The 22,260-nt window shown below is 38.5% G+C and overlaps 1 protein-coding gene across 1 annotated transcript in view; it reads right to left on the reverse strand.

Annotated features, from left to right (window-relative positions):
- VWDE (von Willebrand factor D and EGF domains) overlaps positions 1–22,260 on the reverse strand; it is an 80,063-nt gene that overhangs the window by 23,230 nt on the left and 34,573 nt on the right. The window contains 9 exon segments of the mRNA XM_040260948.1: positions 1,765–1,908; positions 9,960–9,993; positions 9,996–10,061; positions 10,064–10,204; positions 11,086–11,336; positions 16,252–16,366; positions 18,048–18,149; positions 19,033–19,150; positions 19,152–19,183. Of these exon segments, the coding sequence (XP_040116882.1) occupies positions 1,765–1,908; positions 9,960–9,993; positions 9,996–10,061; positions 10,064–10,204; positions 11,086–11,336; positions 16,252–16,366; positions 18,048–18,149; positions 19,033–19,150; positions 19,152–19,183 (1,003 nt within the window).

Below are 22,260 nucleotides of genomic sequence, written 5' to 3' on the forward strand. Positions count from 1 at the left end.
TAAAACCATTAAGAAACATTCCTGCACACTTGGCACCAGAGGTCCCAGCCACTAAAATCAGAACAAAAATTTGAGAGCTGGAAGAGGGCTGTTAGATTGCTCAAGTTCAAGTTTTGCCTCTGTAATTTAAGAACTCTGTAAACATATTGCTTAACCCATCAATGCCTCTGTTTACTCATTTGTAAAATGGAAATGAGTTACTATATATAGCTATTATGAGAATCAGATGAAACAATGTATTAAAAATATTTGCTTAGTGTTGGTACATCATAAATTTAGACTAAATCTCAGTTACTATAAAAAAGTAAATAGAGACAAATTCACCATTTGCAAAAATATTATGTTTTACTGACAAAATCAAGATAAGAATAAACCATAGAAGAGTGTAAATAGAGTGTTAAATAAGGGAACTGGGTGCATGAATAACTTTAAAATTAGGATAGATTTCCTATATTGCAATAATCAACAATACCTTGCAAAATGAACAAATGCAATGATATCTTGGAAGATAAACAGCTGACATCACAGTATGCAAAGGCATAAAGAAAGGTAATTAGAAACATGCAAGAATAATAGAGTGTTACTGAATAAAACAAGAGTTATAAAGAAAGCACTGTGAAGAAGAAAAGGTCTATGAAACAGTTTCACATTTCAGTAGGATTTGAGTAGATGATGAATGACCAGGAATTTATAGAATATACATTTGGAATGATCACTTCCAACCTGAAGTTTCTCTAAAATCACCTTAAATAATTATATAATTTGTTTCTAATATAATATGACTCAATTATCTAGAATGTAAACCAGAGAATTCAAAAGATTAGCAAGAAAAAGGATAATCTGTAAAATGCATTATATAATCTTCAGTTCAGTTCAGTTCAGTCGCTCAGTCGCGTCTGACTCTTTGTGACCCCATGAATCGCAGCACGCCAGGCCTCCCTGTCCATCACCATCTCCCGGAGTTCACTCAGACTCATGTCCATCGAGTCGGTGATGCCATCCAGCCATCTCATCCTCTGTCATCCCCTTCTCCTCCTGCTCCCAATCCCTCCCAGCATCAGAGTCTTTTCCAGTGAGTCAACTCTTCGCATGAGGTGGCCAAAGTACTGGAGTTTCAGCTTTAGCATCATTCCTTCCAAAGAACAACCAGGGCTGATCTCCTTCAGAATGGACTGGTTGGGTCTCCTTGCAGTCCAAGGGACTCTCAAGAGTCTTCTCCAACACCACAGTTCAAAAGCATCAATTCTTCAGCACTCAGCTTTCTTCACAGTCCAACTCTCACATCCATACATGACTACCGGAAAAACCATGGCCTTGACTAGACGGGCCTTTGTTGGAAGAGTAATATCTCTGTTTTTCAATATGCTATCTAGGTTGGTCATAACTTTTCTTCCAAGGAGTAAGCGTCTTTTAATTTCATGGCTGCAGTCACCATCTGCAGTGATTTTGGAGCCCCCCAAAATAAAGTCTGACACTGTTTCCACTGTTTCCCCATCTATTTCCCATGAAGTGATAGGACCGGATGCCATGATCTTCGTTTTCTGAATGTTGAGCTTTAAGCCAACTTTTTCACTCTCCTCTTTCACTTTCATCAAGAGGCTCTTTAGTTCCTCTTCACTTTCTGCCGTAAGGGTGGTGTCATCTGCATATATAATCTTAGAAGAACTTTTTGAAAATAAAAATTCCTGAGGGGTAAATATGGGAATCTTCTGAAAACAAATGAGAGATAATACTTGTCATTAGAGTTTAATTAAAATAATTACTTAATAAAGGCATTTCCATTTGTTGGCTTAACATTCCTCTGTCTCTGATTGGCATATATACCATCCTCTTCCTTAGTTACACTGTTGTCAGACCTTGTGAGAACCACAGTATGTGCAGTAAATTCATTTGAAAAACGTGTTTCAACTATAAATGTATACACGAAAAACAGATCAGAGTTAAACTTATAAAACCAAAGCACTGTGGATAACAACATATAAAAATGTCATGTGCATTGAACTCCTTGCAAATTAGATCAGAGAACTAGCTTAAAACATCACCTCTTCAGCAGATGCTTCTCTAAGGGACTGAACAGTGTTCCCCAAAATTTATTCATGGAAGCCCTAATCCTGAATGTGGCTGTATTTGGAGATACTTTTAAGGAGGTGAATAAAGTTGAATGAGGTCATAGGGCATGAATCCTATAGGACTGATGTCCTTATAAGAGAAGGAGGCACATGAAGAGTGCACCTGTAAGGTTACAGTGAGAAGGAAGCCATCTGCAAACCAAGGAGAGAAGCCAGAAACCAACCCTGCTGGCAACTTCATCTCAAGCTTCCAGTTTCCAGAATTGTAAGAAAACAAGTTTCTGCTGTAAGTCACCCAGTCTGTGGTATTCTGTTATGGCAGCAGACCTAACAGATGTTCCTGTGGTCACGCTTACCCACTCAATCAATGTCAACCACCTGTATTCTGTCCTAGAACTTTGTTCTTCACACGTATGTGTGTCTTTCCTACACTAGTTAAGAACTTTAAGAATAATAACTGCACTTTATTTGCTTTTATAGTTATTGATTTTTGTGTCTGCAACAAACTAAGTAAAACAATAAAAGATCAAGTTTGTATTAACAAGCATCTTGGAGTACAGAATGAAGCAGGGCAAAGGCTAATAGAGTTTTGCCAAGAGAACGCACTGATCATAGCAAACACCCTCTCCCAGCAACACAAGAGAAGACTCTACACATGGACATCACCAGATGGTCAACACCGAAATCAGATTGATTATATTCTTTGCAGCCAAAGATGGAAAAGCTCTATACAGTCAGCAAAAACAAGACTGAGACCTGACTGTGGCTCAGATCATGAACTTCTTAGTGCCAAATTCAGACTGTAATTAAAGAAACTGGAGAAAACCACTAGACCATTCAGATATGACCTAAATCAAATCCCTTATGATTATACAGTAGAAGTGAGAAATAGATTGAAGGGACTAGATCTAATAGACAGAATGCCTGATGAACTATGGACCGAGGTTCGCGACATTGTACAGGAGACAGGAATCAAGAACATCCCCAAGAAAAAGAAATGCAAAAAAGCACAATGGCTGTCTAAGGAGGCCTTACAAATAGCTGTACAAAGAAAAGAAGCAAAAAGCAAAGGAGAAAACAAAGATATACCCATTTGAATGCAGAGTTCCAAAGAATAGCAAGCAGAGATAAGAAAGCCTTCCTCAGCAATCAATGCAAAGAAATAGAGGAAAACAATAGAATGGGAAAGACTAGAGATCTCTTCAAGAAAACTAGAGATACCAAGGGAATATTTCATGCAAAGACAGGCTCAATAAAGGACAGAAATGGTATGGACCTAACAGAAGCAGAAGATATTAAGAAGAGGTGGCTGAGTAATACTCCATTGTGTATATGTACCACAGCTTTCTTATCCATTCATCTGCTGATGGACATCTAGGTTGCTTCCATGTCCTGGCTATTATAAACAGTGCTGCGATGAACACTGGGGTACATGTATCTCTTTCAATTCTGGTTTCCTCCGTGTGTATGCCCAGCAGTGGGATTGCTGAGTCACAAGGCACTTCTATTTCCAATTTTTTAAGGAATCTCCACAATGTCCTCCATAGTGGCTGTACTAGTTTGCATTCCCACCAACAGTGTAAGAGGGTTCCCTTTTCTCCACACCCTCTCCAGCATTTATTGCTTGTAGACTTTTGGATCGCAGCCATTCTGACTGGTGTGAAATGGTGCCTCATTCTGGTTTTGATTTGCATTTCTCTGATAATGAGTAATGTTGAGCATCTTTTCATGTGTTTGTTAGCCATCTGTATGTCTTCTTTGGAGAAATGTCTATTTAGTTCTTTAGCCCATTTTTTTATTGGGTCGTTTATTTTTCTGGAATTGAGCTGCAGGAGTTGCTTGTATATTTTGAGATTAGTTGTTTGTCAGTTGCTTCATTTGCTATTATTTTCTCCCATTCTGAAGGCTGTCTTTCCACCTTGCTTATAGCTTCCTTTGTTGTGCAGAAGCTTTTAATTTTAATTAGATCCCATTTGCTTATTTTTGCTTTTATTTCCAGTATTCTGGGAGGTGGGTCATAGAGGTAGTACATATACACAATGGAGTATTACTCAGCTATTAAAAAGAATACATTTGAATCAGTTCTAATGAGGTGGATGAAACTGGAGCCGATTATACAGACTGAAGTAAGCCAGAAAGAAAAACACCAATACAGTATACTAACACATATATATGGAATTTAGAAAGATGGTAACAATAACCCTGTATGTGAGACAGCAAAAGAGACACAGATGTATAGAACAGTCTTTTGGACTCTGTCGAAGAGGGAAAGGGTGGGATGATTTGGGAGAACGGCATTGAAACATGTATAATATCATATAAGAAATGAATCGCCAGTCTAGGTTCGATGCAGGATACAGGATGCTTGGGGCTGGTGCACTGGGATGACCCAGAGAGATGGTATGGGGAGAGAGATGGGAGGGGGGTTCAGGATTGGGAACACGTGTACACCTGTGGCAGATTCATGTTGATGTATGGCAAAACCAATACAGTATTGTAAAGTAAAATAAAGTAAAATTAAAAAAAAGAAGAGGTGGCAAGAATACACAGAAAAACTGTACAAAATAGATCTTCACAACCCAGATAATCATGATGGTGTAATCACTCACCTAGAACCAGACATCCTGGAATGTGAAGTCAAGTCGGCCTTAGGAAGCATCACTATGAACAAAGCTAGTGGAGGTGATGGAATTTCAATTGAGCTATTTCAGATCCTGAAAGATGATGCTATGAAAGTGCTGGACTCAATATGCCAGCAAATTTGGAAAACTCAGCAGTGGCCACAGGACTGGAAAAGGTCAGTTTTCATTCCAATCCCAAAGAAAGGCAATGCCAAAGAATACTCAAGCCACTGCACAATTGCACTCATCTCACATGCTAGTAAAGTAATGCTCAAAATTCCCCAAGCCAGGCTTCAGCAATACATGAACCGTGAACTTCCAGAAGTTCAAGCTGGTTTTAGAAAAGGCAGAGGAACCAGAGATCAAATTGCCAACATCCACTGGATCATGGAAAAAGCAAGAGAATTCCAGAAAAACATCTATTTCTGCTTTATTGACTATGCCAAAGCCTTTGACTGTGTAGATCACAATAAACTATGAGATTTTCTGAAAGAGATGGGAATACCAGACCATCTGACCTGCCTCTTGAGAAACCTGTATGCAGGTCAGGAAGCAACAGTTAGAACTGGACATGGAACAACAGACTGGTTCCAAATAGGTAAAGGAGAACATCAAGGCTGTATATTGTCACCCTGCTTATTTAACTTATATGCAGAGTACATCATGAGAAACGCTGGGCTGGAGGAGGCACAAGCTGGAATCAAGATTGCTGGGAGAAATATCAATAACCTGAGATATGCAGATGACACCACCTTTATGGCAGAAAGTGAAGAACTAAAGAGCCTCTTGATGAAAGTGCAAGAGGAGAGTGAAAAATTTGGCTTAAAGCTCAGCATTCATTAAAGTAAGATCATGGCATCTGGTCCCATCATTTCATGGGAAATAGATGGGGAAACAGTGACTGACTATTTTTCTGGGCTCCAAAATCACTACAGATGGTGATTGCAGCCATGAAATTAAAAGACGCTTACTCCTTGGAAGGAAAATTAAGACCAACCCAGACAGCATATTAAAAAGCAGAGACATTACTTTGTCCACAAATGTCTGTCTAGTCAAGGCTATGGCTTTTCCAGTGGTCAAGTATGGATGTGCGAGTTGGACTATAAAGAAAGCTGAGCACTGAAAAATTGATGCTTTTGAACTGTGGTGTTGGAGAAGACTCTTGAGAGTCCCTTGGGCTGCAAGGAGATCCAACCAATCCATCCTAAAGGAGATCAGTCCTGGGTGTTCATTGGAAGAACTGATGTGGAAGCTGAAACTCCAATACTTTGGCCACCTGATGTGAAGAGCTGACTCATTGGAAAAGACCCTGATGTTGGGAAAGATTGAGGGCAGGAGTTGAAGGGAATGAGAGAGGATAAGATGGTTGGATGGCATCACCACCTCAATGGACATGGGTTTGGGTGGACTCCGGGAATTGGTGATGGATAGGGAGGCCTAGCGTGCTGCGGTTCATGGGGTCGCAAAGAGTCAGACATGACTGAGCAACTGAACAAAAACAACAATAGTTAATTTACAATATTGTGTCAGTTTCAGGTGTGTAGCATTGCGGGGGGCGCTCCTCAGAAAGAGAGAGGCAGTGGAACTTCCCTCAGCAAAGCCGAGGGGTCCCGAGGAGAGGTGAGCCTGCTGTCCGCCAACCCAGCCCCTCAGCGAGCGAGAGACAATCAGACGCAACGGGGGTTCCATCTAAGCAGTTCCGGTTTATTGTTGTAAGCTCTTGGTTTATAAAGGTAAGCAGGGAGGGGTTTGTGAGGGACTTTCCATAGTTGCACCAATCACATTAAAGGTCAAATCATCATGTGCCATCATTATAACAGGAGTCTATGGTGATCATGCGCTGTCTACGTGCACAGAAATCAAGAAAACCAATCAAGAGTTTTGACAGACAACTTAGGCCGCGCCCTCATCTCTTCCGCCAGGCGCCATCTTAGCTCTAAACCACAAAGCTAGCCCTTCTTTTTTAAGGTTTCCCACGTAGGGCCCCACATAGCATAGTGATTCAGTACTTTTGCAAGTTATATATAGGATACAGAAATATCCTAAGTACTTTTATAAGTTATTATAAGACAATGGGTATAATTCCTTGGGCCACATACAGTATACTTTGTTGCTTGTCTGTTTTACATTAGTAGTTTGTTTCTGTTAATCCGACACCCCTAATTTGTCCCTCCCCACGTCCCTCTTCCCTTTGGTAACCACAAGTTTGTTTTCCATGTCTGTGAGTCTGAAGAAATAGAATCAAATTTCTTCTTTAGTGTCTCTTTCATCCTAATCTTAGGTCAGAATATCTTCATGCCCTTCCTGCATGCATGCCAAGTCGCTTCAGTCATGTCTGACTCTGTGACCCGTGGACTGTAGCCTGCCAGGCTCCTCTGTCCGTGGGATTCTCCAGGCAAGAATACTGGAGTGGGCTGCATTTCTTCCTCCGGGGGATCTTCCCGACCCAGGGATCGAACCCGGGTCTCCCACATCTCCTGCACTGGCAGGCGGCTTCTTTACCACCAGTGCCACCTGGGAAGCCCTAAGTTTGTAATATTGTTAACTCTTCTACCCATCTTCACACTTGCACAGTTCCTTACCTGTAACTGATCTGTCCTCCACAGTGCTTTTAGGTAGACTTTCTCAGATGTAAACCGTATCATGTTTCTCATCGTTTGTCAGTGATCTGTCCACCTCATACCCCCTGATTTTTGTAGCAGCCCCCCTTACCCTCTCTATTCCAAGCACACTGAACTATTCACAGTGCCCTCGGTGTGCTGTAGTGTTTTTTTTTTTTTTAATTTATTTGTTTATTTTTTCCATTTTATTTTTTTTTTATTTTTAATTTTTATTTTACTTTACAATTCTGTATTGGTTTTGCCATACATTGACATGAATCCACCACGGGTGTACATGCGTTCCCAAACATGTGCTGTAGTGTTAATTGCCTCTGTACCCTTGCTCGTGCTGTTTCTTCTGCCTAGACTGTCTCTCTCTTTCTGGATTAGAAACATCAGATTCAGCTGCAGTGATACTGCCTTTAAAAACTTTTCACTATCCCTCAGGGTAGGCACGATTCCCTGTAGTGTTCCTACTATTCTTGCTAGACACTTTTATTGAAAGACACAGATCACACTGAACTATGTAATTACATTTCCTGCTACTACACTCTAACCTATTAGGCCAGAAGATATATATTTCTGTATCCTATGCATCTAGCTTAATGCATGGTACTGAATGAATGCATGAGTACAAGAGAGGATGGAACTGAGTGATTTGAATTAATTAAATGCAACAACAACAAAAAATCATGCTAGCAGATGGGGACTTTTACCATGACATGTTTTTCCATCACCAAAAACTCCTTTTGGACATGAACGGCAATGATAGGAACCAAAGGTATTGAGGCACTTTGCTCCTGGAAAGCAAGGCCTGGATTCACACCCATCAACATCTTCCTGGCAACTTTTGCCTAAATAAAATATACATTGAGAATTCAAAGTGTTAATTTGAAAAACACTATATGTCAAATCAAAGATTGATTTCTTTTACTCTTTATATATGTCCTGGTAACTCCCCAAAACCTGTCATATAAAAAGGGAAAGAAGAGTACTGATTTTTAAATTTACTATGCATTTAAATATAAGGTAATTATTTAGATTTTATTTAACATAATGCAAGATCCTTCAAGTATATAAGCTTTACCCTATAAATAAGACTTAAGGCCATTAATATTTCAAGGCAAAAATTAGCATATTATAGCAGTAATTTGTACTTTGTTAAAAAATACTCAACAATCTTTTAAAGAAGTTATTAGAATGGTTGCCTGCTTAGCTTAAAGGACAACTTATTCAGTCCAGTTATAACACTGGCTATAAAAATCCATTGAAATTTTACAGAGTTCTAGGAAAGTCAGTCTTTCTTCAATACAATTTTTGTGTGGAAGTGTTGCTCTTTGAAATGTTTAACAACTTATTTGAATGAATATGTTCATAGTCATGAATGATGGTAAGCCCTATTACATTAAAATTCATGAAGAAATCAACATGTGAATTCTTTCAAAAGTAGTGTGTGACATGACAAAATAACCCCCAAAAATAAAACTGTTATTTTAAAATGCTGAAGAAAATTAGAAGACACCTAAACGTCCTGCTAAGTTCTCGTAAAATGTTAAAAATAGATGACTTCAAGGAAAACATCAGCTCAATAACTGGACCTTTACTTACATATATATATTTTAATATTTATATCTATTTTCATTAAAAAATATTGGTATGAGTTTTTTTAAGCCTTGGAAAATTAAAGTTGTTAGTCATATTTATCTGGGGTTTCTGGAATCAGACATTTTAGGATATTAATGAGTTAACAGGTATTCTAACATTTCAATTTGATTTCAACTCTTACATCATGATATTTTTTTAAGTAAAGGAATTATCAATAAAATTCTTAGATGATAATTTTATATTTCTTATGGGAAATTTCTCTATTATTCTATACCATACTTCAATAGTAATACATTTAAATATATTTCTACCTACCAAATATAGATAGAAATGTTTCAGTTCAGTTCAGTCACTCAGTCGTGTCTGACTCTTTGCGACCCCATGAACTGCAGCACGCCAGGCCTCCCTGTCCATCACCAACTCCCGGAGTACACTCAGACTCACGCCCATCGAGTCAGTGATGCCATCCAGCCATCTCATCCTCTGTCGTCCCCTTCTCCTCCTGCCCCCAATCCCTCTCAGCATCAGAGTCTTTTCCAGTGAGTCAACTCTTCACATGAGGTGGCCAAAGTACTGGAGTTTCAGCTTTAGCATCATTCCTTCCAAAGAAATCCCAGGGCTGATCTCCTTCAGAATGGACTGGTTGGATCTCCTTGCAGTCCAAGGGACTCTCAAGAGTCTTCTCCAACACCACAGTTCAAAAGCATCAATTCTTTGGTGCTCAGCCTTCTTCACAGTCCAACTCTCACATCCATACATGACCACAGGAAAAACCATAGCCTTGACTAGTCGGTTTAGGAACCTGCAAAAGACAATATAGACATAGAATATTGCCAAACTATAAAAGTGAACAAAAATTTAAGAGTATATGTAAGCAGTGTACACTTAAATAGGGCTACAGATAGCCAATGTATTTGCAATGACTTCTACTAGAATTTTAAAGGGTGTATTAAAATCTTTTAAGATCGTACATTTGCTTGAGTAATGTGTAGATAGAAAGCCAAAGATCTTTCATTTCTAATTTATTCACATCTGAATTTCATTCATGAGGAACCAAAATTTACCTTTGATCTCAGGTGGACAATTACAAGAATAACTGTATTACAAGAATAACTGTGTAAACTTCTAATGCATCTGCCAAGACCACAGGGGTTCAATTGGCATTCAGGGGTTCATTGACATTCTTTTCACAAAGATCTCCATGAAAACCAGGCAGGCAGACACATAGGTATGCTCCACTTCCTGGAGGAAATTTAGTGTCAGACACACATGATCCCCCATTTAAGCAATCACAAGACATCACAGTCACCTGCAAAATGAACAAAAAGTAAAAGCTTTATTTTGCTGTAAAATGTCTTCAGTTTGTATCTGAGAAATCATGACAGGCATGCATTTGTATGTGCTAATAGGACCATATCACACATTTTGCAAAATTATATGTATACATTTAATGTAAAATAGTATTTTAAAAGATAATTTAATAAAACAACTATGCCCACACTCAAGAACATAGCCAAAATATAAATGCTGGGGATACATTTTTAAAATGTCACAAGATGATCAATTTCTATACTGTAAGCTGAACAACTGGAAAAATAAAAATCTTAAAAGTGGAAAGCAGTTAGTCACCTGACTTATGCCAAGATCTAGAGAGGAAATAGTCACTTAAATTATTTAGTTAACATGACATAGTACATAACTGTCCTCCATACCATTACTTCTGTGTGAGTGTATCCCAAGTTTCATGTGAATATATGACACAAAATAAGTAAAATACAATTTGCAACTAGCTATTTCAAATCTAATATTTACAACCTTTTTAATTGAAATACAGTTGATTTACAATATTGTGTTACTTTTGGATATACTGCTGAGTGATTTATAATCCTGATATCTAATTCAACATCTAATATTACTTCACTTGAAAGAAAAGGACATAATTAGCAATCTTAGGTTTACCACAGATCTTTCACAAAGGTAGACAAGAATGCATTTTTATTCTTACTGTTAAGTGCGGAAGAAAATGATCTAGGAATTAGTAATTTAGATACATAAAATTGAGACTTTCTCTAAGGTTTCAAATTTGCCAAAAAATATTTAAAATTTTCCATGAAATGTTGAACAATTTCTATTTTAAATGTAATGTAGCTATTAAGACTATTTATTACTTTATGCAATTATAAATACTACCTCAATCATGACTCTAGTATCAGCATTGCAGTCATCATTAACGTGCAGGGTAAATTGCTGGGGGGTTTGTAAATTTGTTTTCCACATAAGAAGTCCTGCAGAGGGTATATTTGCTCCTCTGGGGCTGGAGTCCAAGATAAAATGAATGTCAGAGCCTTCTGGATCAAAAGCTGTGAAATGGTACCCAAAGTTCTCCCCAGAAAATGTCTGTAATTTATATTGCGGAATTTGAATCGCTGGGGGTTGATTTTCTGTAACAGAGAAAACATTTAACTTTTGAACCTGCATAGAAAAGAGAAACTGTGATGCAGAGAGCTACCACTGATCCATTTTGATGAGATCTGACCTCTTAAAATTGCTATTACCTACTTTCACTAATTTTGTAAACTATTTCAAATAAATTTGATTCCATTCTTAGAAAATGTAAAATTGACAGGTACCAGAATTCAAGCTTTGCTATGAAAGTGTCTGTGATTGTGGTTTCAGTCTGTCTGCCCTTTGATGCCCTCTATCAGCGCCTACCATCTTACTTGGGTTTCTCTTACCTTGGATGTAGTGGCAGACAGATTGAAACCACAATCACAGACAACTAGCCAATCTGATCACACGGACCACAGACTTATCTAACTCAATGAAACTAAGCCATGCCGTGTGGGGCCACCCAAGATGGACAGGTCATGGTGGAGAAGTCTGACTCAATGTGGTTCACTGGAGAAGGGAATGGCAAACCACTTCAGTATTCCTGCCTTGAGAACCCCATGAACAGTATGAAAAGGCAAAAAGATAGGACACTAAAAGATGAACTCCCCAGGTCAGTAGGTGCCTAATATGCTAATGGAGATCAGTGGAGAAATAACTCCAGAAAGAATGAAGGGATGAAGCCAAACCAAAAACAACACCCAATTGTGGATGTGACTGGTGATAGAAGCAAGGTCCGATGTGGTAAAGAGCAATATTGCATAGGAACCTGGAATGTCAGGTCCATGAATCAAGGCAAATTGGAAGTGGTCAAACAGGAGATGGCAAGAGTGAACGTCAACATTCTAGGAATCAGGGAACTAAGATGGACTGGAATGGGTGAATTTAAGTCAGATGACCATTATATCTACTACTGTGGGCAGGAATCCCTTAGAAGAAATGGAGTAGCCATCATAGTCCACAAAAGAGTCTGTAATGCAATATTAGGATGCAATCTCAAAAATGACAGAGTGATCTCTATCTGTTTCCAAGGGAAGCCATTCAATATCACAGTAATCCAAGTCTATGCCCCGACCAGTAATGCTGAAGAAACTGAAGTTGAATGCTTCTATGAAGACCTACAAGACCTTTTAGAACTAACACCCAAAAAAGATGTCCTTTTCATTATAGGGGACTGGAATGCAAAAGTAGGAAGTCAAGAAACCTGGAAAAACACGCAAGTTTGGCCTTGGAGTACAGAATGAAGCAGGGCAAAGGCTAATAGAGTTTTGCCAAGAGAACACACTGGTCATAGCAAACACCCTCTTCCAACAACACAAGAGAAGACTCTACACATGGACATCACCAGATGGTCAACACCAAAATCAGACTGATTATATTCTTTGCAGCCAAAGATGGAGCTTTATAGAGTTAGCAAAAACAAGACTGGGAGGTGACTGTGGCTCGGATCATGAACTCCTTATTGCCAAATTCAGACTGAAATTGAAGAAAGTAGGGAAAACCACTAGTTAATTCAGGTATGACCTAAATCAAATCCCTTATGACTATACAGTGGAAGTGAGAAATAGGTTTAAGGGACTAGATCTGATAAAGTGTCTGATGAACTATGGAGAGAGGTTTGTGACATTGTGCAGGAGACAGGGATCAAGACCATCCCCATGAAAAGAAATGCAACAAAGCAAAATGGCTGTGTGAGGAGGCCTTACAAGTAGCTGTGAAAAGAAGAGAAGTGAAAAGCAAAGGACAAAAGGAAAGATATAAGCATCTGAATGGAGAGTTCCAAAGAATAGCAAGCAGAGATAAGAAAGCCTTCCTCAGCAATCAGTGCAAAGAAATAGAGGAAAACAACAGAATGGGAAAGACTAGAGAATTTCTTCAAGAAAATTAGATACCAAGGGAACATTTCATACAAAGATGGGCTCGATAAAGGACAGAAATGGTATGGACCTAACAGAAGCAGAAGATATTAAGAAGAGGTGTCAAGAATACACAGGAGAGCTGTAGAAAAAAGATGTTCATGACTCAGATAATAACAATGGTGTGATCACTCATCTAGAGCCAGACATCCTGGAATGTGAAGTCAAGTCGGCATTAGGAAGTATCACTATGAACAAAGCTATTGGAGGTGATGGAATTCCAGTTGAGCTATTTCAAATCCTGGAAGATGATGCTGTGAAAATGCTGGACTCAATATGCCAGCAAATTTGGAAAACTCAGCAGTGGCCACAGGACTGGAAAAGGTCAGTTTTCATTCCAATCCCAAAGAAAGGCAATACCAAAGAATGCTCAAACTACCGCACAATTGCACTCATCTCACACACTAGTAAAGTGATGCTCAAAATTCTCCTAGCCAGGCTTCAGCAATACATGAACCGTGAACTTCCAGAAGTTCAAGCTGGTTTTAGAAAAGGCAGAGGACCCAGAGATCAAATTGCCAACATCCACTGGATCATCAAAAAAGCAAGAGTGTTCCAGAAAAACATCTCTTTCTGATTTATTGACATTTCCAAAGCTTTGACTGTGTGGATCACAATAAACTGTAGAAAATTCTGAAAGAGATGGGAATATCAGACCACCTGACCTGCCTCTTGAGAAACCTGTATGCAGGTCAGGAAGCAACAGTTAGAACTGGACATGGAACAACAGACTGGTTCTAAACAGGCAAAGGAGTACGTCAAGGCTGTATATATTACCCTGCTTATTTAACTTATATGCAGAGTACATTGTGAGAAACACTGGGCTGGATGAGGCACAAGCTGGAATCAAGATTGCCAGGAGAAATATCAATAACCTCAGATATGCAGATGACACCACCCTTACGGCAGAAAGTGAAGAAGAACTAAAGAGCCTCTTGATAAAAGTGAAAGAGGAGAGTGAAAAAGTTGGCTTAAAGCTCAACATTCAGAAAACTAAGATCACGGCATCTGGTCCCATCATTTCATGGCAAATAGATGGGCAAACAGTGGAAACAGTGGCTGAATTTATTTTTCTGGGCTCCAAAATCACTGCAGATGATGACTGCAGCCATGAAATTAAAAGACTCTTACTCCTTGGATGTAAAGTTATGACCAACCTAGACAGCATATTAAAAAGCAGAGACATTACTTTGTCAACAAAGGTCTGTGTCAACAAAGGTCTGTCTAGTCAAGGCCATGTTTTTTCCAGTAGTCATGGATGGATGTGAGAGTGTCCTATAAAGAAAGCTGAGTGCTGAAGAATTGATGCTTTTGAACTGTGGTGTTGGAGAATACACTTCAGAGTCCCTTGGACTGCAAGGAGATCCAACCAGTCCATCCTAAAGGAGATCAATCCTGGGTGTTCATGGAAGGAATGATGTTGAAGCTGAAACTCCAATATTTTGGCTACCTGATGTGAAGAGCTGACTTATTTGAAAAGACCCTGATGCTGGGAAAGATTGAGGGCAGGAGGAGAAGCAGACATCAGAGGATGAGGTGGTTAGATGGCATCACTGATGCAATGGACATGAGTTTGGGTAAACTCCAGCAGTTAGTGATGGACAGGGAGGCCTGGCATGCTGCGGTTCATGGGGTTGCAAAGAGTTGGACACGACTGAGCGACTGAACTGAATTGAACTGATGAGAGTGTAAAAGCACTTTGGTTATATCATATTACATAAATACATTTGCATTGCCCAGAGAAGATGCTCTCTTCTTATGCCTGGAATCACTTCTCCATGTTGACTGTCTCACTTCTTGCTCTTTCAATGTTTCTTCTTCTCTGTCTATTCTTTTCAGCTTTACTTTCTCCCTCACACCTTTCTTTTTCTCCCTCACCATCTGAAATGGGACTATTTGTTTGACTCCCCTGAGCTAGGTAAGCTTTCTGTACTCCCCTCCCCAGTTACAATAATTAGGAGGCATTTAGTCATACAAATTCTCAGTTCCTCAGAGGTCCTTCTTGTGTCCAGGCTCCCACACTGGAATGAAATCTTCTAAGGGAACATGGCTATGTTGTGGACAGTGTTCCCTTTATGCTCATCAAGTGATTTAAAACATCTTTTTATGTTGTCAGAGTAAGAAAGTTTCCTTCCTTGCCAACTGACTAAACAGAAAACTCCTTTTTATTTTACTGGACACACTCTGCTTTCATCGAAAATGCACTGATGAAAGCAATTTTAGTTTTGACTCTGATTCTGCCCCTGTATGTCCTTATAATATTCATTGATTTTAATTTCCCCACCTTTCAACATGGGGCCCTTGGAACAGATAATTCAATGCCCCTTATATCTTTGAACATTGTGAATTTATGATGAATCAGTCATACCAAAGCCATTAAAAACAGACACCAATTCAAAAGTTACATTTTGTTTCTCTTGTTTCTTGCACTAAATTCTTCCCCACATTTCCACCGTCTTCCCATAATATCCCAAGTCTTGCACCTGAGCAATGCCTCATCTGACATATGTAATGAAATTTGCACATTCAGTAACATACATGGTGACATTACCAAGCACTATGTAAATATAAGGCTTTATGACTCCTTGGATAAAATTACATGGGACCAGGGAGTAATTATATCTTGTTGTATTTTGTGATGCCTGGCCTTATGAAAAAAGAGAATGTGAGGAACACCTATGTGGAATCATACACGGTTATATATAAAGTAAAGAAATTATATGGTACATGACTATAATCTGGGTAGTTTTTTTAGGTGGAACAAAGCATCCAGAAATAATCCATACCTAATATTATGCTCAGAATGTCACAGAATAATAGGGCTTGATTTGTGTTCTTTATTACATATTAAAATAAAAATCCCATATCTATTGTACTACAACCATAGAGATTATATATAATAAAAACATTTCATCTTATATTTCCTTGCAGCAAAATAAATTGTGCAATTAAGAAAAATCCTAAATTACACAGTGTTCATCTTAAAAAAACATATATGTAACTCATGATTTTAAATTGTTTTTAAATATTTGAATTAAAAAGAATAACTTACTTTCTAAAAATGACCATGTAAATTTTGAAATTTTAGGTCTACAAATTGAACAAGGGCTGGTAGGATTTTTATCGCCTTCAATGTAGCAGAGTCTATTGATAATGCCAACATTTTCCTAATGGAGATTTTTAAAAAAGGAAAACACCAATCAAGATACAACTAGTTAGTGTTTAGGAAAAAAAAATACATAATACATAAAAAGAAAGCAGCATATATGTTGATGATTCCAACAAATGCATTTTATAAGTCTGTATTTATTAGCAAACATTTTTTTTTCACTTTAGAAAACATTTTTTGTATATTCTGATCATAAATGGATCTTAGAAAACAAAATATAATTTCCTCTGTTTGTTAATGGAACTGATCAATATGAAAGGAATAAGAAAATGCATATAATTGTACCTCTTTACAATTATAACATAATTTATAAGTTACATGGAATAAAGCATCACTTTTCTTTCTATCTTTTTACTGCTAAACTCACACAGGAAGTGTTTTATTTACAAAGAAATTAAAACAGACTCTTTGCCCCTGCGTATCTAAGAATGAGATTGGTTTATAGCTATCCTCCCTTCCTCAAGGAGCCCACTAGTCCTTTGAACATGGCAAGACTAAACCAGATCCCTGGCATAGTCATCCATACTTGATAATGGATACTATTACACAAAATAGTGGAGAGAGATGCTGACATGCAAAGAAATAATTGTAAATGTAGAAATCATTTTTAACTTGGGAAGATCAAATTTTGTCCAGGATATATAAACTTTGCTCATTCTACCAAATCTCCTTGACACCACTTGGAACACTGCACAAAAATGAGAACAAAATAGCCCCAAGAGGTTAAAACAATTGTGAATAACAACATCTGAAAAGTAATTATTTCAGGACATATGGAAATGTAATATTTGGAGGGAAAGAAAATCAAACAACTTCTCAAAAACAGAAATTTCTTATTGATGTGATCTGATTGTTAATCTCAAGAAAAAAAATTTAAAAATCTGAGGAAAGGGAGACAGTGAATGAGATGGTTATGTGGTATCACCAACTCAATGGACATGAATTTGAGCAAACTCTGGAAGACAGTGAAGGACAGGGAAGCCTGGCATGCTGCTATCTATGGGGGCACAAAGAGTCGGACATTACTTGGTGACCGAACAACAGATACATGAAAACTATTTTATATGCTTCTTAGTTCTGAAGAGCCAAGTGATATTACATGCATGGTATTACTTAAATCAGCAACTGACATATAAAAGAAACCTGTTGATAAGCCTAGTGTACTGGATATAGGTTAAGAAGAATATGGGTGAGAAGTTTCAGCCGAGGCTGTGCTGTTCTGTTATCCCTCAAGTGGTAGATATTTGCATTTTTCAATGAGCTTAGAGGGCACAAGAAACTCCTTTTGAAGTGTTAGCCTCACATTTTACAAACTCTGTCTAAATGCATGTCACTTGCCACAGAGAAGATTAAGTAACCATAAGGCAGCATTTTATTGGAAAATCACTATTACTACTTAAAAAATGTATGTAGGAAAGAAAATTCAACCTGAACCTCTTGTTTTGATGTTTCAGGAGTAAAGAACCTGTCACTTCAAAATTTCTAAGGCAGAAACTCAGCCACTTTAACAGGAGTTATAGGCAGAAGAACAATTTTGATTTAATCTTGCATAAACTTGAGGAAGTCTTTTCTCTATTAGTATCTGTGATATGAAAGTGAAAACCTACATTAATATTCCAGAAGCAAAAGAAACGAAAAACCTATGATGCAAATGTGAAAATAATGGAAAAGTTACATACCTTTCTAGTACACAAGTCCTTTTCATAGAGACCACAAACTTGACAAGCTCCATCAAATATGATCATTATTTTGGGATTACTGAACCTATAACCATCATTCAGCTCGGTTCAGTTCAGTCGCTCAGTCGTGTCCGACTCTGCGACCCCATGAATTGCAGCACACCAGGCCTCCCTGTCCATCACCATCTCCTGGAGTTCACTCAAACTCATGTCCACCGAGTCGGTGATGCCATCCAGCCATCTCATCCTCTGTCATCCCCTTCTCCTCCTGCCCCCAATCCCTCCCAGCATCAGAGTCTTTTCCAATGAGTCAACTCTTCACAGGAGGTGGCCAAAGTACTGGAGTTTCAGCTTCAGCATCATTCCTTCCAAAGAACGACCAGGGCTGATCGCCTTCAGAATGGACTGGTTGGATCTCCTTGCAGTCCAAGGGACTCTCAAGAGACTTCTCCAACACCACAGTTCAAAAGCATCAATTCTTCAGCACTCAGCTTTCTTCACAGTCCAACTCTCACATCCATACATGACCACTGGAAAAATCATAGGCTTGACTAGATGGACCTTTGTTGGTAAAGTAATGTCTCTGTTTTTCAATATGCTGTAGAGGTTGGTCATAACTTTTCTTCCAAGGAATAAGCATCTTTTAATTTCATGGCTGCAGTCACCATCTGCAGTGATTTTGGAGCCCCCCCCAAATAAAGTCTGACACTGTTTCCACTGTTTCCCCATCTATTTCCCATGAAGTCATGGGACCAGATGCCATGATCTTCGTTTTCTGAATGTTGAGCTTTAAGCCAACTTTTTCACTCTCTTCTTTCACTTTCATCAAGAGGCTCTTTAGTTCCTCTTCACTTTCTTTAGATACCTTCAAGATATACGTAGTTCTATAATCAGATAATCTGTTCTAAGTGTAGTTTTATAAATTCATTATGAAATTTTAATACATATTTTATTTATAAATATGAGGATATCTTTTCTTTTTTACCTTTATTTGCCACTTCATGATTGGTTTCTCACCCATCATATCTATGGTACTAACCTGCTGAACATCAGCAGGCAACTGACAATCAACAGTCCTGCTGTTTTGAAAAAAAGTGTATGTGTCCTTCTTCAAGGACCCATTTACTGCTATTAAACTGAAAGCATAATGAAAAATCAGTTAACCTCTGTTAGATGATGGAAATGCTTTGCCAGTGAGTTACATATAACTAAAATATTAATTTTAAAATACGTGCCTGGTATAATGGAATGCATAATGAAAAAATAAAGCTGACATTGACAGTTTTATTCAGAATACATATGCATGCTAATCTGATATAAATTCCTTTTAATGACTCGCACACTTCTTGTGGGTTCAAATCAAATAACTTACCGATATTAGCCACAAATAATGGATCCCAAGTAATGACTTTTGTAGCAAGACGGAACATATTTGACTATGTAGTTGACACATAGCAGACTGGTTTCCTACACAGAAAATCCTTGACTTCTCTTGATCCCACCTTCTACTTGAAACTGCCCTTTCTACCTCCATATACATGGTTTTCAAAGGGTTTCTCATTTTCTTACATGACCCACCTCCCTTGACTACATCTGACTGGTCCATAGGTGGACCAAAGCTATGCCAATGCTTATTTCAGATGTTTTAACTTTGTCCCATAGAGGATGTTGAGCCAGCCTGGAGGCTTGAGTTACAAGATAAAAAGCTATGGAGCTGTTGATGGCCATGTTTATCACTACTTGGAGAAAGGTAATACCTAGTGAAAGGGAAAAATGAAGCTCATAAACAGAGACAAGCAGGACCCTGACAGATACGCACACACATACAAATGCAGACACACTGAGTCTTCATGGTGTTTAAGTCCCAAGTTTGATTTTTTTTTTCCTGAGAATTCAGCAGTCAGATTCCTTTGGGGATTTTGTGAAAAATGCATTTTCCTGATAATATCATTTTTGCCCAAGCTAGTTCAATTGAATTTATGTAACTTAAAACTAAATAAATTCTAACCAATTCACCCCCATTTAATAACTCAATGTCATATCATACTTAAACTTTAAATACTAGTTTTCAGTATTGAAATGCATTGGTGTCTAAAGAAGTAAAGCAAGAATAATATTCTGGCTACATAACAACACAGAAAAAAGGATATATTTTATTACTAAAATTTAGGTTCAGATATTTAAAAAGTTTATGCCTTGGAATGTTTTTAAGGGCTCAGAAATAGGAGTATACTGATGTTTCAATATTACAGGTCAGCAGGAAAAAGAAGGCAAGAACACACTGGTCTATGGCTAGCAGAAGCTGAAAGAGTGAGCCCCATAACACATCTCCATGTTTAAGGGACTGTGTACAGTCTGGCCTAGCAGATAAATCAGTGGTTCCCTTCCAGCAGAGGGGGATGACAACAATCATCAGAGAGTAGTCATGATATTGATACTTAGATGGATGTATGGACTCTTATTTTGGTTTTGGGTGTTGAAACAAGACTCCAGGCAATGACCAGGAATACAGGGGTTATTTCCACTCTTCTGTTTAGAGAGCCTACTCCAAATGAAGAATAAATAGGGTTCTCTTTCTTTTCCATTCAACAGTATTTTGTGAGTATCTGTATGGAATCCCTAGTGGCTCAGATGGTAAAGAGTCTGCCTGAATGCAGGAGACCTGGGTTCGATCCCTGGGGAAGGGAATGGCAACCCACTCCAGTATTCTTGCCTGGAAAATCCCATGGACCGTGGAGCCTGGTGGGCTACAGTCCATAAAGTCACAAAGAGTCAGACACAACTAAGTGACTAACACTCACTGTCTTTCATATGGAATGAGAATATTCTAATAAAAAAAGATCATGGAAGAAAGAAAAACAAAATATTTTCTTATTGTTGTAACCAAAATTCAAATAAGTGTAATGAGAGAAAGCAGCTACTAAGTCTAACTAGCATGGTCAAGGAAGGCTTCAAAAAGGGAACAGCACTTCTCTTGAAAATGAAAAAGGAAACTGCCTTTTGGATACTGGGAGCAGAAATAGACGAGTGTCATTTAGGAAGCCTGGAGAGAGATACCATGTGAAAAAACAGTAATGCGGGAAAAAGCATGGGATTTTCCTAGAGTACAGGAAGTTCACACCTGGAAAAACAGACAATAGCTGGATGATGAAGGGTCATTTGTTTCTAAGATAGCAACTTAGGTTTAATCCTATCAGTAAGTGATGGCATTCTTAATTCTGGATCACTTAAGTGATCCAGTTGTTAAAAATCGGATTCTGTAAAGTCCTAGATGCTTCTAGAGTGAATGAAGAAAATGACTGGGTGGATGGAACTCTAGATAAAAACTTGTTAAAAATGACTACTGCAAAAGTGAAAAAGAACATCTGTATTATGCCACCATTCATAGGGGAAAAAAAAAGAAGAAGAAATTTATATTTTCCTCTGTGCAAAAGAAATTACTGCAGATGGTGACTGCAGCCATGGAATTAAAAGATGCTTACTCCTTGGAAGGAAAGTTATGACCAACCTAGATAGCATATTCAAAAGCAGAGACATTACTTTGCCAACAAAGTTCTGTCTAGTCAAGGCTATGGTTTTTCCAGTGGTCATGTATGGATGTGAGAGTTGGACTGTGAAGAAGGCTGAGCACCGAAGAATTGCTGCTTTTGAAGTGTGGTGTTGGAGAAGACTCTTGAGAGTCCCTTGGACTGCAACGAGATCCAACCAGTCCATTCTGAAGGAGATCAGTCCTGGGATTTCTTTGGAAGGAATGATGCTAAAGCTGAAATTCCAGTACTATGGCCACCTCATGCGAAGACTTGACTCATTGGAAAAGACTCTGATGCTGGGAGGGATTGGGGGCAGGAGGAGAAGGGGACGACCGAGGATGAGATGGCTGGATGGCATCACTGACTCAATGGACGTGAGTCTGAGTGAACTCCGGGAGATGGTGATAGACAGGGAGGCCTGGCGAGCTGCGATTCATGGGGTCACAGAGTCGGACATGACTGAGCGACTGAACTGACTGACTGAATTGACTGTGCAAAAGAAATACAATAAGAATAAACTAAAAAAACAATGGATACTTTTGGAAAATGGATGGGAACAGGATGGAAAGAAGGAGTAATGGGGAGAGGAACACAGGGATGAGAAGAAAGTGACACTTGTCTGCAGTGTATATCTTTTGTATGGCATCAACTATTAGAACCACTATAATATATCACATACCTTC

The sequence above is a fragment of the Oryx dammah genome, unplaced genomic scaffold (genome assembly GCF_014754425.2).
Source record: "Oryx dammah isolate SB20612 unplaced genomic scaffold, SCBI_Odam_1.1 HiC_scaffold_18, whole genome shotgun sequence".
Classification (NCBI taxonomy): Eukaryota; Metazoa; Chordata; class Mammalia; order Artiodactyla; family Bovidae; genus Oryx; species Oryx dammah.